General features: G+C 32.2%; 1 protein-coding gene across 1 annotated transcript; it reads left to right on the top strand.

The window, feature by feature from the left end:
• The first annotated feature begins 1,356 nt into the window (after positions 1-1,356).
• Positions 1,357-17,054, top strand: LOC139500839 (cytochrome P450 10-like). Its single transcript, XM_071289717.1, has 12 exons — positions 1,357-1,524; positions 2,506-2,629; positions 3,433-3,621; positions 4,135-4,331; positions 5,046-5,236; positions 5,640-5,860; positions 11,393-11,533; positions 13,631-13,797; positions 14,716-14,794; positions 15,208-15,367; positions 16,205-16,248; positions 16,778-17,054. The coding sequence occupies exons 2-12, from the start codon at positions 2,507-2,509 to the stop codon at positions 16,889-16,891; spliced, it is 1,626 nt and encodes a 541-aa protein (XP_071145818.1). The 5' UTR covers positions 1,357-1,524; position 2,506; the 3' UTR covers positions 16,892-17,054.
• Positions 17,055-17,715: the final 661 nt, after the last annotated feature.

Here is a 17,715-nt window from a genome sequence, read left to right as displayed (position 1 = left end):
GCCTGCTTATATTTACTGATGCTTCACCGAGGCCTGTTTATATATACCGATGCCTCACCGAGGCCTGTTTATATATATGACTGGAACTTATACTGATGCTTCACCGAGGCCTGTTTATATATATGACTGGAACTTATACTGATGCCTCACCGAGGCCTGTTTATATATATGACTGGAACTTATACTGATGCTTCACCGAGGCCTGTCTATATATATGACTGGAACGTATACTGATGCTTCACCGAGGCCTGTTTATATATATGACTGGAACTTATACTGATGCTTCACCGAGGCCTGTTTATATATATGACTGGAACTTATACTGATGCCTCACCGAGGCCTGTTTATATATATGACTGGAACTTATACTGATGCTTCACCGAGGCCTGCTTATATATATGACTGGAACTTATACTGATGCTCCACCGAGGCCTGTTTATATATATGACTGGAACTTATACTGATGCCTCACCGAGGCCTGTTTATATATATGACTGGAACTTATACTGATGCTTCACCGAGGCCTGCTTATATTTACTGATGCTTCACCGAGGCCTGTTTATATATACCGATGCCTCACCGAGGCCTGTTTATATATATGACTGGAACTTATACTGATGCTTCACCGAGGCCTGTTTATATATATGACTGGAACTTATACTGATGCTTCACCGAGGCCTGTTTATATATATGACTGGAACTTATACTGATGCTTCACCGAGGCCTGCTTATATTTACTGATGCTTCACCGAGGCCTGTTTATATATACTGATGCTTCACCGAGGCCTGTTTATATATATGACTGGCGCTTATATTGATGCTTCACCGAGGCCTGTTTATATATATGAATGGAACGTATACTGATGCTTCACCGAGGCCTGTTTATATATATATATATATATGACTGGAACTTATGTGGAGCAGAATCTGCTTACCCTTCCGGAGCACCTGAGATCACCCCTAGTTTTTTGGTGGGGTTCGTGTTGTTTATTGTTTAGTTTTCTATGTTGTGTCGTGTGTGCTTTTGTTAGTTTGTCTTTTTCATTTTTAGCCATGGCGTTGTCAGTTTGTTTTGGATTTATGAGTTTGACTGTCCCTTTGGTATCTTTCGTCCCTCTTTTATACTGATGTTTGTATTTGTTTATCCTTTGAATAACTGGTGATATTGTTTTTCTACGAAAAGAAATAAAAATATAATGTTTATAATCTGTTATTGTATAATCAGTTGTTCATTGACGTCAAAGCCAACTGTGAATTCTAGACATATTAATTCTGAAGGCGTAAGCAATGGTAAATCTGCTAAGTACACGATTTTCACAGGAGGCGATGTAACATTGTGATCAGGTGTTCTCATTCAGATAGGCGATGTGGATATTGACCAACCAAATGGACATAAATTTATCTGGCTTCGTATAAAAAGAAACATTAAAAAGATGCTACTGTGCTCGATAATAAGTAACATCAACAAGTGCTGGATACCCGCTGTACGTAAGGAAGGAAAAAACAAGAAACAGAAACAACAATGTGAGTAAATTTAAAAGATATTATTATTATTTGCTTCCTCTATTTTTTCATCGGAATCCTCCAAACTTTTTATACGCAGTTCTGTAATCAATATGATGTTTTTCCCCACCCACTTTATGTTGCAATGTCGACGAAGATGTTTATAAATCACTTATTTGAAATGGTCTTTATAATAATATTTATGTTTTGGAGCTTTTGGGATAATTTATTATCATTATTATTATTATACTAAGTTTCATTGTCAATTAAATTGTATTTTATGCAACTGTCATGACTGTCATACAAGAGAGAGGTTTAGCAGGCTATGAAGCCAACGAAAAATGCCTGTTCCAAGTCAGGAATATGACAGTTGTTGTCTATTCATGTGATGTGTTTGAGCTTTTGATTTTGCCATTTGATTAGGGACTTTCCGTTTTTAATATTTCTTTGAATTCAGTATATGTGTGATCTCACTTTTTTTGTATAAAGGAGAATATCCAATTCCTCCTTTTTTGTTAGAAAATTTATTACTTTATAAAAGAAGTGCTACAAATATGACTCACACAGATTAATACTCCTTAATCAATTGGAAAAATTGAAATCATTTTTTTTTCGCATATCATTGTCAGTTCATTTACACTTATTTTTTCTGTCAAAAAGAATACAATGATCAGTATTTTAAACCAATTAATAACAGATTGTGTCTACCAAAATCCAAAATTCACAGACTTGAGTAAACTTAATCTCAAATTATTCAGAAAGCAATGTTTTATCTATCTAAAACAGTTCTAACATTGTTGGGCTGGTGTTTAAACGAATTATATATATACATTAACTATTCTTTTTTTAATTCAGACTACACCCATTTTATGATTTTTACAGTTCGTACAATGACCATCATTATAGCATCAATATAAGATACAAAAAATAAAACAAAACCATATGTACATTTGCCTAAATGTGAGCATGATCATAATTCTTTAAAAAATTCATATTCAATAGAATGAGAAACGGAACTAACCTTATTCAAGCTATAACAAAGAACTCACAGCGGGTAGTCTCAACAACAGCAGCCAGCAAACAAAGCACAAAAGTACTAACGATTGATGAAGTAACAAGACAAACTGTACGTTGTATATACAGAGTATTAAATTAACTTCTTTTTAAACATCAGAATCATGCACGGTATAATAAAGTTAAATAAGAATGTTGTAAATAATAGGTTTTGCTATTTGCTAATTCAAAATTATGTGATATCACGCATACAAAAAGTGTTTCCAGGCATGTTTGAATACGGTATAGTATTATTTTTATTTAAACTGTATTAAAATTCGATAAGATATTTTTGTTCGGCATATATTTGATTATTTTATTTAGCGTTGAAATCCTGACACTCAGATGTAGATGCTCGATCATTGATTCACTGATGTCCAATAGAAAACACTTCAAATATTTATCGCGAGGATAATTCAAACCATCATTATATCTGCAAAATGTGTCGAACGAATTGAGGTGCAAAAAAATTGAAATACCATGTACAACAGATTTGTTGAGTGGGAAAACATCAAACATATATGTTGCAAGAGATATTTAAATCGCGAACTATAATTTTAAGTCAACACTCCGACTTGATGTAGACAACACTTTGAACATCCACCCACATCTATAATTAGATACAAAAATAAACTACATCTGCATGAGTTAAAAAAAGCTCGGAATTTTAATTCAAATAGAACCAGTGTTAATTTTTATTTAGAAACTTCATATCACATCAGCAGTAATAGAGATTAATATTGAATCTTAGTATAAGACAATATAAGTTGGACTAACTTGTTACTAGTCCTTCTTATGAATTCTTTTGCAAAATAAAATATGTTTAAACTAAACTCGAACAATTATGCATAATGACCAATCCATTGTTCTTTCCAGTGTCCATTCAGAAAATCTCTGGACAAAATTGAAAGCGTTTTGAGACCAAGAGAACAAATCAAATCTTTAATTCCGAATAGTGAAATACAATCGTTTCAAAATGTGCCAGGACCAAAAGGGCTACCAATCGTAGGAACATTATTTGACTACTTCAAGAAAGATGGACCTAGGTTCAATAAAATGTTCGAGGTAAGATATATCAGACAGTATTTACCTTCTGTTTTCCTCGAGTCTCATAAAAGTTCCAACAGATTATTCATTCAGCATCTTATTACACTTTCCTGAAAGTTTTCTGTAAAGTTAATACACAAAAGAGCTTTGAACGCAACACTTTTGTTATATATAATTATTTTTTCAATAATAAATTTCTAGTTATTACCAATATTTCGAATTTGGAATAAAAGTCAAATAAAAAAACTATTCAATTTTTTGTGTTTAAAACACTGCGACTCAAATTCAGATTCATTCAACATGTTGTCGTGTATAAATAAAAACAAAAAACTTTCCTGGCCATCACCCTTCAATTCTCCTCTCCCAAATAAATATAAACCAAGCGAACACAAACCGCAACAGAAAAAAAATAAACATGACACGTGTGTTTAGTATAACCTTCATATGTTTTTGTATCATAGACAGAAATATGTTTATCGAATGTTGATTTGAAAATTACTTATTATATTTTTGGTATGTATTTATCTTTAGGCATACAGACAACGAGCTATAGAATACGGGCCAATTTATAAAGAGAAAATTGGTCCAATATCATCAGTAATTATAAGTGATCCTTTGGAGTATAACAAGGTCATTCGTGCAGAACGCAAGTATCCAAACAGAAGAGAAATGGAACCAATGGCACACTATAGAAGGAAAAGAAACATGGGTTTAGGACTAGTAAATGCGTAGGTATAATTTTTAGGCATAACAAATGACAGATACTACTCGTTACGTTGATCAATTTAACATATTGAAATGTCTAGATGCGTTAAATTTTAATTAAAAGCTAATTTTACATTTTAGCAGCTTACTTATTGTTTTGTTGAATATCATTTGATTGTTTCCATTTTATGGCCATAATCTGATCTTTCAATTTTTCGACTATCCTGTAGACAATGAATCGCTGTATTATCCACCACTAACCTTTTATAGCCGTTCATAGAAGAGATCGCAATAATTACAATCAACCATCTCTTTTAATATATTTATAGGAAAACCAACGTATCATATGCTGACCAAATATTTTTTAACAGTACATTTTTTTGTACATTAATACCTATTATATATGTTTGTTTTGTTAACACATCGTTGTTAATATAATGGAATTGTATTCCACTGTCATACACGTGAGAGGGTTAGCTAACTATAAAACCAGGTTAATATTCCATTTTCTACATAAGATAATGTCCGTAGCAAGTTAGAAATATGACAGTTGTTATCCATTCGTTTGATGTGTTTGAGCTTTTCATTTTGCCATTTGATTAGGATCTTTCCGTTTTGAATTTTCCCCGGAGATCAATATTTGTCTGATTTGACTTTTGAAAAGAAATAAAATGTCAGTATAGAATGAAAAACGAGAAAAAAAAACACAAATTCATATCCTAGTTTTGTTTTTGTAGGCAAGGGGAAGAATGGCATAAACATAGAACAGTAGTCAGTAAGAAAATGTTGAAAATGAAAGAGGTGTTGGGTTACTGTGGTGAAATGGATACAGTAGCAGACGACTTCATGAAACATCTCGTGTCAAGACGAGATAACCACTACGAGATCCAAGGACTTGAAACAGACATCTTCAAATGGGCCATGGAATGTATGAATCAAGTTTCCTGACATATCAATTTCTGTTTGATGCTGTTTATCTTCTAGTTATATCAACGCTTTATTGATAACATTTTTCTACATTTTGTATTTTTTTAAATCTTAATGTACAGTCTAGTTGTACTGTTTCGGAATTTGCATCGTGTATAGGTATATTGATTTCTTAAGTAAGTAAGCCATTTCCCATTTTCTTTTTTGGTAAAATTATTTGTTATTTCAACCTATTTTAACGTATTAAATGTGTTCATGCTCATAGTCATACGATATTTCATTACATACAATACTGCTTATTGAATATAGAAGCAAGAATATTAAGTGAAAATACGTGAAGAAGTTTCAGGACATGTACTAAAATTATTCTCTGTTTATATAATTGCAGCCTATTTCCTTTTCAGCTATAGGTACTTTTTTATTTGAAGAACGAATTGGGTGTCTTGGAGAAAAAACTAATCCACAAGCTCAGGACTTCATCGTTAATCTACAAGGCTTCTTTAAGTTGATGCAACCATTGATGTATAATGTTCCATTGTACAAAATATACCCCACTAAAACTTGGAGACAATACGAAGAGTATACAGACAATATTCTAAGAATAGGACGCTCATTTGTTGACAAGGTATGCCCTTACTTTACATACTAAAATACAGTTTTCGATCACAAATAATTGTATAGTTTCAGCGTTGTTATTTATAGTGTGTATCGGTATGTTTCCCGTTTGGTTAATTCAAGAGATAGGAGCCAGTAAATATGAATAAATTTGGATAAAGTTTAAGTATTAAAGTCGTCAATGAGCGAAAAAGAATTATTGATTGTTGTGAATTGTCTAGTGCCAACTAAAGCATATATATTTATGAACAAAACTGAAAAGTGCAAATCCTGTTTCGTACTAGTTTAATGCCGACACCCTCTGACGGATTTTAAACGTACTAGTTTACACTGAAACCATGTTTTTTGAGGGGTTTAAAAACATAAATAAAATGAGTAGTGCGGGGAGTGTCAGTTGGTGATGCCCGGTTTTTCGAACTGGGAGTTTGATTTTGTACAACTACTGGTTTGCAATTATTAAATGTCAAAGAAAAATATATGTTTTTTTTTGCTTGTATGTTTGTTTGGAAAGGTTGAAAAATATTATGAGATTTTGGATGCAAGTGTAACGGTTTATTTATTCCTCTGTGATATTTTATCCTTAGGATAAACTGTCACGGTAAATATTTTCCAGGCATGGTATTTCACAGGTAGAATTTTTCCAGAGAAGTGAAAATCTATCTGTCTTATGCGGATAGTATGTACCGGTATATATTTGCCATATCGTATTGCATAGAACCTTGTGAAATATCACGGCCGACACTCGGCTAACCGAGAGATTGGTCAGTTAATCTATATTGAGTATGCGGCTATATCGGTGGTTGGTCTGTTAATCGGGTTGGCTAAAGTCTGTTAATCAGGTGTTATCGAGAAAATCATTGAAAGTTCAGCATGTTTCATTGTATAACTTTCTAAATATATTTTCATCATAAAAAGTAAGCATGTCTAACAAAACAATTCAATGTACCGAATTCAGTGGTGTAATTATTATTTTTCTAGCTTCGATGTACGATCTATAAAACGAAAAGGCGGGTTACTCATCAATAAATTTATACACATTTTACACATATAAAATGTACACAAAATGACAAATTGGTTAAATTTACTTGCATTCAATATTTTGAACAACGAAAAAAGAAAGACATTATGTTTGTTAATCATATTGATATCATTGTGTGAAAAATCTACACGAAAATATGTATTTTGGTGACATAAATCAATCTTTATTTAAAACCTGGTCTGTTAATGGGTCGGATGTATAAAACCCGGTCTGTTAATTGGTCTGTTAAGAGTTATGAATGGAAGCAATTTTTATGCAAACAATTATCATAGAACGCAAGATATCTTTTTTATCGAGGACCTTGAATTTCAATATTGTTGAAAGCTGAACAGACATGTATACAACTAAAACCAGGGACTCTGAAAGTTTCTATACTAGTATATACTTAGTATAGAAAGTCCCTGCTACAACGAATGGGAGTGTTTAACTACTAAGGCATTGACCAAAATGTCCTCGTACGATCGGGAGACGTTAATACAATGATCCAACAGCTGATTCAGCCGATTCACAATATAAAGGGAACTTCCTCTGCTTATTTGAGCCCCTAAATAAATGTGAATAGTTAAGTTTTATTCAAAATTGTAGAAAGCAAAGTTTCATATATGTGTTCTCGTACGAATACTGAATAACAGACCGGGACGGCCACACGAAAAAAATAAAATAAAACAAATACTGAAACGGTTCACTATCGATAAAATTTCCGGAAAATGACATATATCACGTATCATGAGAACACTGTTAAAACTGTAAACTTAGGTTGTTTATAATGTAAATTCAAGTTCTTCTTGTACATATTGTCAATATTTCATTTTATTACTTAAAACAAAAAAAAAATCCCTCCCCTGCCTCATAGGTAGTTACGGCCCTAGCTGACAACACATGAGCAATGAAACATAACATATACGGAAACAACACATGAAATTGAAAATTGATAAAAATGGTTTCAAAAAGTGTAATATTAAAGTAATATTAATTTCATCCAAGATTGATCGCATATATCATGTTGATTCTGTTTAATTGTCATGAATGACACAAATTGGTCATCTAAATTGGTAACCAGTATATAAATCATAGATAAACGTCGTAATGTAACTAAACATCAGTAATAAAATATATTGGGATGACAAAATATGAAAAATAAAGAAAGAATAATGAGTAAGATATATAAAATGTAGAAAAAAATGACATAACAATTTAAAGAATACAGAAATAAACAATACCCCCAATCCGGACCCTCATGGCATACATGGAAACGCAGAATATAGAATTAAGAAATAATTCCTTCATGTCATGCTCTATGCTCATTTTAACATGGGTAGGCATTATATTTGTCGATATTTTACACTGAGCGTTAGCGAGGACTATTCTAATAGGACAAATACAGTATTTGTATAGGTCGAAGCGTACGAAAATACAGTAAAAATGATTGGCTGTTCCCGTTTCCTCCCCGGAAGTCTGTACATTACATATCATTTGATAAGTTTTAAAACTACGAGCAGGGTAAATATATGTTGTTTGATAAAGATATATAATAAAAGTTTATGTTAGCTGCTTAAATGTATGTATTTTAAAGGATAACGATGGAAATAACGTTAATATAAACAGTAAGTTCGTGCGCATGTGTCGAACATATGTCGTGCTCATTAGAACACGGCTTTGTTTAAAAAGCGTAATAAGAACGTCATATTAGAATAATAGATAAGGACATTAGAGAGTGATACATTGCTAAAAACGAGAGAAAAATAATACTTTTTTAAGAATACACACATGAAACACCGATGGCTGTTGAAACAGTAACGAATTGCGAAGTACTTATATTGGTGACAAATTCTAGAAGTTTACATGCGGACAACTATGGTGGCAGGTTAATGCCATTTTGCGTTTTCGCCTTTTATATTCTATATGGCGAAAACGCGAAAATGTGAAAGACAATCGATTTCGCGTTTTCGACTTCGCGTTTTCGCGTTTTGGACTTTGCGTTTTCGCGTTTTCGACTTCGCGATTTCGCCTTTTCGCGATTATGCGTTTTCGCCTTTTCGCCTTTTCCACTTCGCGATGTCGCGTTTTCGCGTTTTCGCCCTATAGAATATGAAAGGCAAACACGAAATGGACATCACCGGCCACCATAGACAACTGTAGTTCTCCTCTGCACTCTGTAGAAAGGAACTAAACGAAGTAAAATGAAATGAAACTTAAAATAACTAAATATAGCTGCATTCGCTCCTTTCCATTTACTTCTTTAAAATGATTTGTAAACAACATATGATTAAGTAATAGAACAAAAGAACCAATTGGATGATGCTGACGAATTAGGGTTTAACATCCAGTGACAAATATCATGTTCATATGAGAACGAGAACACGTTATATGTACCCTGTGTTGTATTAGAAAGACACTTTCAGTCGGAATTGAGAACGTGCTACTTCGAACAGACACAAAAATTAAGGCTGATTGAAAACGTCAATAAAAAATTCATGCATATTCCAGAGGCCAATATATAACACGCTATATTGAAGGGACACACCCTTCAATAAAATGCAAAGAAAGTCAAATTAAAAATGCTCTTTCTATGATACTGTGGCACCGTATTGTCATTTTTGTTTACTTAGGAACATCTCATTCTTAAATTTTTCAAGGGGAAAATATAAAGGTAGAAAAGTTATTGTCGTGGCTAAATAACTCTTAACTGACACAATTTCAATTGTCCAACACATTAACAGACTTTATTCCCATAATTTTCACTAAACGTGGTATTATTCACGTTATTTTACAATTATGAAATATTTACTAATGTAAATTTTTTTTTAGAACCACAGTACTATTTTTGTCCTTTAAATGATATCTAAATTTGTTTGTTTCGCCTTTTATTAAAAGAATTGCTATGCGTATAAGCAAAAATACTACATACTTGCGCGACGCCTTTTAGTTTTAATGAAAACTGCGCAGACTAAGAATTGTTTTACAAGTGCAAAATGTTCTATGATAGATATCATTTTGTCAGACACTTTCCTTTTTTTGATTTGGTTCCTATTACATGCCAAAAATCTGTATATTTAATAGAGTTTAACATTAAATTAAGCGTTTTACTCTAACAGACGTATAACCAACCCGATTAACAGACCAATCGCCCATATAGCCGCATACTCAATATAAATTAACCGACCAATCTCTCGGTTAGCCGAGTGTCGACCGTGAATATAGTCCCATTAATTAGTATGTAAGTTACTCGCAATCAATATATACCTGACTTTAATTATAAAATGTTTCACAAAGGTAGAACAAATTTGCATAATTTATCAAAGGGAGGTAATTATGAGCAATTTATATTTTAAAGATATAAATATAATATATTCCAGAATCTATTTCACAGTGAAATTTTTCCTTGAATGTTATTTTTTATATATTCATTTATATAACAAGATGACTTACAACATGATTTTTTAATAATACAGATAACATTTCACAGGTAATACTATCCAGCTGTTTAAATTGCTTTTGTTTCAATATATTGTTATGCTATAATTTATCTGATTTCCATATAATCAACAACACCATCTTTACTATTAACAGTAGTAATGCAACTATATTTCTACCTTCACGTTTTAATTTATATTTGTACTGAGATCTGAAAACAACTCACTTTTACATGTATTTCACTTACCTTATTTAAGAATTGAATGCTTCTTTTTGTAAATTCATTGGGGCTTCATTCTAAAAATGTGCGCACGGTCAACGCTTTTACAACCCTATGAAGTTACAAAAAGAAGCATTCAATACTTATAATTACATTGTTTAGCTATGATCAAGAAAACACGAATTTTATATTGTTTTTATTTAATTCACCTGTGCACTTTATTGTGGGACCACATGCTATCATGAATGAAAAGTTTTATTGAGTGATGCAATTGCTTACGGAATAACACGTGGTGTGCAGTTAGCCAATCAGAATAAAGTATTATAATGAAACATACATCTAATGTAATTATTTAATCATGATATTATTTCACAATTACGATCTTTGAAATTATTCTGGTTTTCTTTCTTATGTTTAATGATAATTTTCTTTTTAAAAAAATGATATTTACTTGAATTTTTTCAGGAAATTTTTTCAATGATAATTTGTGAATTAATTCCCATTATAATACATTTGTGTTTACAAAATAGGTTCAATTCAAATACACTAGTATTATTTCATAGTATTTGTAAAGGATAATGTTTTACTAATAACTATTCAATAAGTTAACTACCCAGATAGAATTTCACGGCAAAGGAAAAAATGTCCCAGGGAAATAATTACCTCCGGATAAAAAATAACAACAACTCCTGTGATATTTTTTCCTCCAGATTAAATTTCACCCGGATATAATTTTGCATTACATAAGCATGAAATATCCCTTAAATGTAAAGTCGTATATGGATAAATTGTATGATTGGTGTTCAAATTTACAATATGATAATATTGAAAATCTATATAAACAAGTCAACATCCTGATTTTTTTTCAGAAAGTTGCACATCTTCAGACTGCAGGAACACAAGATGATGATCGTGTATCATTTCTGACATATCTGCTATCCCAGCAATCTCTCACACCAGATGAGGCCTTATCAACTGCAGTCGATCTTCTAGTCGGGGCAACAGAAACGGTATTGAAATTTATTCTTCTGTCTGTAGCATTCACTTTTAGTGACTTAGTATTTAATTTTTATAGTGAACATTTTTGTTTGTACTATGCCTGTATCAGATGGCATGCACATGATCTTATAACAGAGAGGCAAACAGATACCAAAAGGTCATTCACACTCACATGATCTTATAACAGAGAGGCAAACAGATACCAAAAGGTCATTCAAACTCACATGATCTTATAACAGAGAGGCAAACAGATACCAAAAGGTCATTCAAACTCACATGATCTTATAACAGAGAGGCAAACAGATACCAAAAGGTCATTCACACTCACATGATCTTATAACAGAGAGGCAAACAGATACCAAAAGGTCATTCAAACTCATATGTCGATGATAAACTGATAACGCCATAGCAAAAAAGACCAAAAACACAAACAACAGTACTCAAAATGTACAACATAGAAAACTAAAGACTGAGCAACACGAACCCCTACAAAAACCGAGGTTGATCGCAGGTGCTTCGGAAGGGTTAGCAGACCCTGCTGTTCGAGTTGTACCTGTAGTGTGTTTCATGTAAGTATAAACCCTGTGCTAATGCAATATATACTATCATAGAATAGAGGAAGGGATTGTTGTTAATACGAAAATTGGAACATATCCATCGTACTTTTAACACTACCATCATATTTGTACTGTAATGCCATATCATAATTATTTATATTGCTTTTCTTCTGATTATTTTTTTTTTTCTTCCGCCTAATTTTGTTCTTGCGATAAACATTTGTTTCTCAATATGTCGCTTAGATATTTGGTATATGATATCGAACAGTTTATCCGCTTTTGAAATTTACCCTGTGTAACCGAATACATTTCTTTGTAGGAGTTATCTTCCCAAACACTGTTTTCCTTGTGTCCACGACTCCTTCGCAACTGTAAAAGATTACGACAAACTTATTTTACAAAATTGCTTGTTATATCCTTCTCATGATTTGTCCTATTTGACCGAAGAGATATGAACGCTCCATATGAGAGTTATTTCCCCTTATGCATTTGATATAAGTGATATGCATTTCTATCTTGTAAACCATAAGTGATAGGATCTTTTGATTTGAGGTCCTTGGTCCAAAAAAATGAAAATTAGGTCAAGGTCAAAGGTCAAGGTCATATTCTAATTTTTGAATTTGGCTAATTTTCACTCATTTTCATTAACCTTATAAGATATCGACAAATTATTTTGACTAAATTGTTACTTGCGACATGTCGTAATTTAATAGTTTTAGTTGAAAGGTGCGTAGACAATGAATGTGAGTTTTCGCCCCTATCATATCTAAAATTATGTGTAAAGTGATATAACCAGACACATTATACACATTTGTGTATATATGTCTCTGATATAACTTACTAACCATACATATTAGAGACCTAGGGTCTTTTGACTTGAGATCCTCAGTTTGTGACCTTGAAATTGAGGTCAAGGTCATAGGTTTATTTGACGTTCTAGATTTTAACCTTTGCTTTAAATTCATATCTATATATCATTAAGCCATATGAACTGACATTTTAGACTGATTTTTAATATTTTAATATCAAAATAGATATTAACTGGTGGAAAGACCTTCAATTGTTCTCTGAACAATTGGTTTTTAATTATTATTATTATTATTATCGTTATCTGTGAAAATTATCTTCTAGTACGGTCAACAAAATCGTGATGGTTTCTTTAAAATTTACTAAGAGACTCACCACTTAGAAGTCTTTGTTTAATAGCTTCCTTGTGAGCAGCAACCATTTTTATAGAAATTATGATATGAAATACAGGCCCTGTGGTATCGTATCAACTGGGGGACTGGGGGATATATACTCCGTATGCAAGCTGTGCTGAAATATTGCCAAATAGAAATTAGAACTGAAGCTGAACTCACCCTTTTCGTACAGTTTTGATTTCAAGCAAACATCATTGTTAATTTCTAGATGTCAGTTAAGTTACGAGACTGATAATCTGTAATAATGTAAATCGAATTAAGTAAATAAAGGTATAAATCAGTGAGGATACTTCCCTTATATTACAATATCATTAATTATATATCACATATGTATTCAAATATCTTGCAGACAACAACTGGTTCTTTATGGGTTTTATATAACTTAGCAAAGAACCCAGAGGTGCAAGAAAAACTTTACAGAGAAACACAAAATATACTTCACGACAACGAGCCGATAACGCCTGAAAAACTTAGCCAGTTGTCTTACGTAAAGGCTGTAGTAAAAGAGACATTCAGGTTAGTTAAGACCATCACCAAACACAAATACTAATACAAACGTGATGGCAATCGAAATTATGAACATACATTATAAATAAAAGTAAGGAATTAAAGATCACAATATTGATCTTTCAATGATTATGTACGATATAACGTGGATTGGAATTCTGAAAAAGTGTTATATATGCATGCTCTTCGCTGTTCTTCAACGATTTTCTGTTAAAATTTCGGCTAGATGGTATATGCCTTTTCAGAGTGAATTAAGTTTACTTTGTTTCGCTTCTCTTTCAGTGGTTCAAGATTGATCTGGTTAAGGATTGAAGTCATACCTTTTGGTTCGGAACAGTAATTACATAAGTATTTCTGCTATTTTCTCGACGTTTTCTGGTTGGTTCTATACATACTTTTGATAAGGATCCTATGCTGTACTCGTATTCTTTGATAAGCCGAATTAGTCTTTTGTACGCCTATAACATTGCAAATGGAAAGATGACAATAATATTTGTTGCATATATCCCATCATCAGTTGTATTGTATTGATTTAAACTCGGTGGTCTCTTTTGTGCGCATTTAACATGTTGGAAACGCACCTCATGAGTTTCAGACCATGTACCTAAAATGTTTGTATTTGTTCTACTCCAAACAGTGGTGTTGTTTATTCTCTATAGCACACAAAGTCGTTTTTTTAAATTCCTGACGTCCGATATCACATTCGTTAATATGGACGAGGAACATGTTCTTTTAAATGAGTTGGCCTTGTGCATCAGTGAAGAGACATTTATTCTAGCAATGCGCATATGGTGCAATATAATAGGTACAGCAGTTGTTATTTGAGTCCTGAAAGTACAAATGAAACTTCAGATTTGCTCCAGTTTTCGGTCTCGATAACTAAATTAACAGTTTTTACTTTAATCATACTTTGAACTTTCTATTCAGATTATATCCCATTACATTTGCCACTAGCCGACATATAGAGGACAAACTAGAAGTTGGTGGATATATGCTTCCAGCTGGGGTAAGTAGTTTCAAATTATATTTTTAAGGTAATTATATATGGATTATACCTGATATAAAGCTTTCATTTATCAATGTATTAATGTATATATTCATTGTACACTCATTTAGTTTACTTCAGAAATAGTTGTTTCTGAAGATTTTTTTTATGAATTATGTTGTAGAATACACCTAAAGTATGCATAGAACACACGAGATACCTTTTGTCGTTACATTTTTAACAGACCATCACTGTCTCCACTTAGAAACTACAAAAAAAAGATAAAAATTAGAAGCTGGAGACTTTTGTTGCATTTATGTTAATATGAAATGTTGTTCTTTTTCGATTTTATTACGTTGTCTTTAACGCATTCCGTGTATGTTCTTATTCAAGTACCAACACATGTTAGCATAAGTATAACTCTTTCATTGTAGACACATGTCCAAGCAAACTTATACGGAATGTTCCATGACCCTGCACTCTACCCAGAACCCGAGAGTTTCAAGCCAGAGAGGTGGTTACAGGGAGAAATGGATAGAACACTAAAGTCCCTATCAAATCTGGTTTGGGGTCATGGCGCTAGAATGTGTATAGGTAAGCATAATTATGTGAAACCAATACATTCATATCTTATATCATTTGATGGCGATATTCATAGCCGCAGAAATGACTCATGTCTCTTCAGTCTCCATTATTTACCGTTGCATCTAGAGAAGATGAAAACAACATATTCCTGCAAGATATCTGTCAACAACAATGATTGGGTAGAGACAGAAGAAATACTTCAATATGTACAGATAATTGATTTATTGCCTTACAATCTAGGTTCAATAAACATTTAGTACTTAACACAATTAATTTCATTTGGTAAGCTCTGAGACATGATTTTAGGGAAGCTTTTTTAAATTTCGAACGCGTTATGTAATCCTTCATTAACAAATAGAGAAATTGAACCATAACAGTACACAATAAATGCATTGATCAGTTACACAAGTGTTTGCATAAACAATAAAATATTTTATAGAACACTATTTTTCCCCGTGTAAAAAAGTCTAAAATTATGTTTTTTGTGAAGGTCAAAATCTATGTGTTTGATAAAAATGGATGTACAGATTAAATAAAATGTAATACAATTACATTGAATTCAACTGATTGTTTGAAGGGTTGTAGTATGTAGAGTTTAAACAAGAGGGCTAACGCATATCTGCTGTTTAATCAAAAGGGTTTAATCATATGTTCTTTTTACACAGAAGGATTTAAGCTAACGTTTGTTTCACTACGAGGATGGAAGCATATCTTCTATCAACAATATAGCGTTGAAGCGTATCTACTTATTCTGCTTAAGATATGCATAAAAAGAAAAGATATCAATTTCAGGAGATTAATTATTATCTTTACAATGTATATAATGTGTATTTACTCACATTTTAGGTAGGAGATTTGCGGAACAAGAAATTCATATAATGTTAACGAAGGTAATTAATGTTTATATAACGTAGAATGTTATATATTATAGTTTGCAACTGTTGTAAGAGGGAGGGTGGGTGTCTACCTTAGCTGTATTTAGCTCAACCTTTCAAATACATGTACAACAAAGTCCACATACACAATAGACAAAACGATACATAGAAATCTAAAGACTCAGCAAAACGAATCCCTCAAAAAACTACGGATGATATCAGGTGCTCCAGAATTGTTAGCGGATCCTATTCAACTTGTGGCATCTGTCATGTTGCGCATGGCAAGTACACATTTGAAATAATAATTCATGAAATGCAATTTATAGAGGTACAAAAGGTGTGCTTATAGAGCCGTTCACAAATTTAACAGCTGTTAGACGCCAAATATACAGATGTATTCTTTATCGAAATACAGTTACTCTAAGTTAATTTGTTTTTTAAAGATTCCATAACGACCACTCAAATTTGTCCGAATGCGTTCAATTTACATATAATAGTAAGTTTGAATAACATATATTTAATATTTCTCAATGTTTGTTTCCAGATTGTTCAGAATTTTAAACTTGAATATGACAACGAGGATATCGAACCAGTTCTGAACACAGTTATGACACCCGACAGACCACTCAGGCTGAAGTTTATACCTCGATCTGCTTAATACACATACTCTACTTTCAATCTGTGATATTCAATTCAGCATTCATTGTGATATTCTTACTTCATTCAGTATCAACACAAAATCCATTAAACAATTTACAGCATGCTCAATTTTCAAACTGTCTCGCAATATCAAGAGGTTAATAAATATCATTTTGAATGTAGTTCATCTTTATCTGTTGACTGCGCTATTAATGGTATCTTGGTGATGAATGATTCTTCCCCAACAGAAGCATCATAGTCCTACTAATATGCATACACATCTGAAATATCTTGAAATTTGAAAATAAAACACTTCGGATCACACAGAATTGTTTTGTTCTATGTACTTCTAATCTTTATCCCATTAGCCTACATTTTATAAGTTTTTCTGTCCTCTTTGTATTGTTCTGGTGACAATTTCTGAATGAATATATTGTATTATAAATTATCGTAATATCCTTTTGCTGAAAGGCTTTAGTTGCAATAAAATAAAACATTTTTTTATTATTTGTAACATTTTCTTATCATAGTCCTTTTACATAAAGATTTCACATATAAGATCATATCAAGCATGTCTTCAAATTGTATAGGAAAACAGAATACTAAAAAAAGAACTGTAAAAATGAAAATAAATTGGGTTTCAATTACCCGGAGCAAAATTGACATTAAATAAACAAGGTCATAAAGTTCATTACGTATTTAAGTACTAATAGATCTACATTCTTGGATTCCAATTTTTGTTTGTTTGAACGCTCCTGGTGCAGATAAATTCAGAGAAGTGTTTCGGAAGCACCAAATTGATAAATTGTTTTTTTCATCAGTTGATACACTTTTAAAGTAGGG

The sequence above is a fragment of the Mytilus edulis genome, chromosome 1, assembly GCF_963676685.1.
Source record: "Mytilus edulis chromosome 1, xbMytEdul2.2, whole genome shotgun sequence".
In the NCBI taxonomy this organism is placed as follows: Eukaryota; Metazoa; Mollusca; class Bivalvia; order Mytilida; family Mytilidae; genus Mytilus; species Mytilus edulis.
Note: the sequence above shows the minus strand (reverse complement) of the source record. Positions and strands in the feature narration are given on the sequence as shown.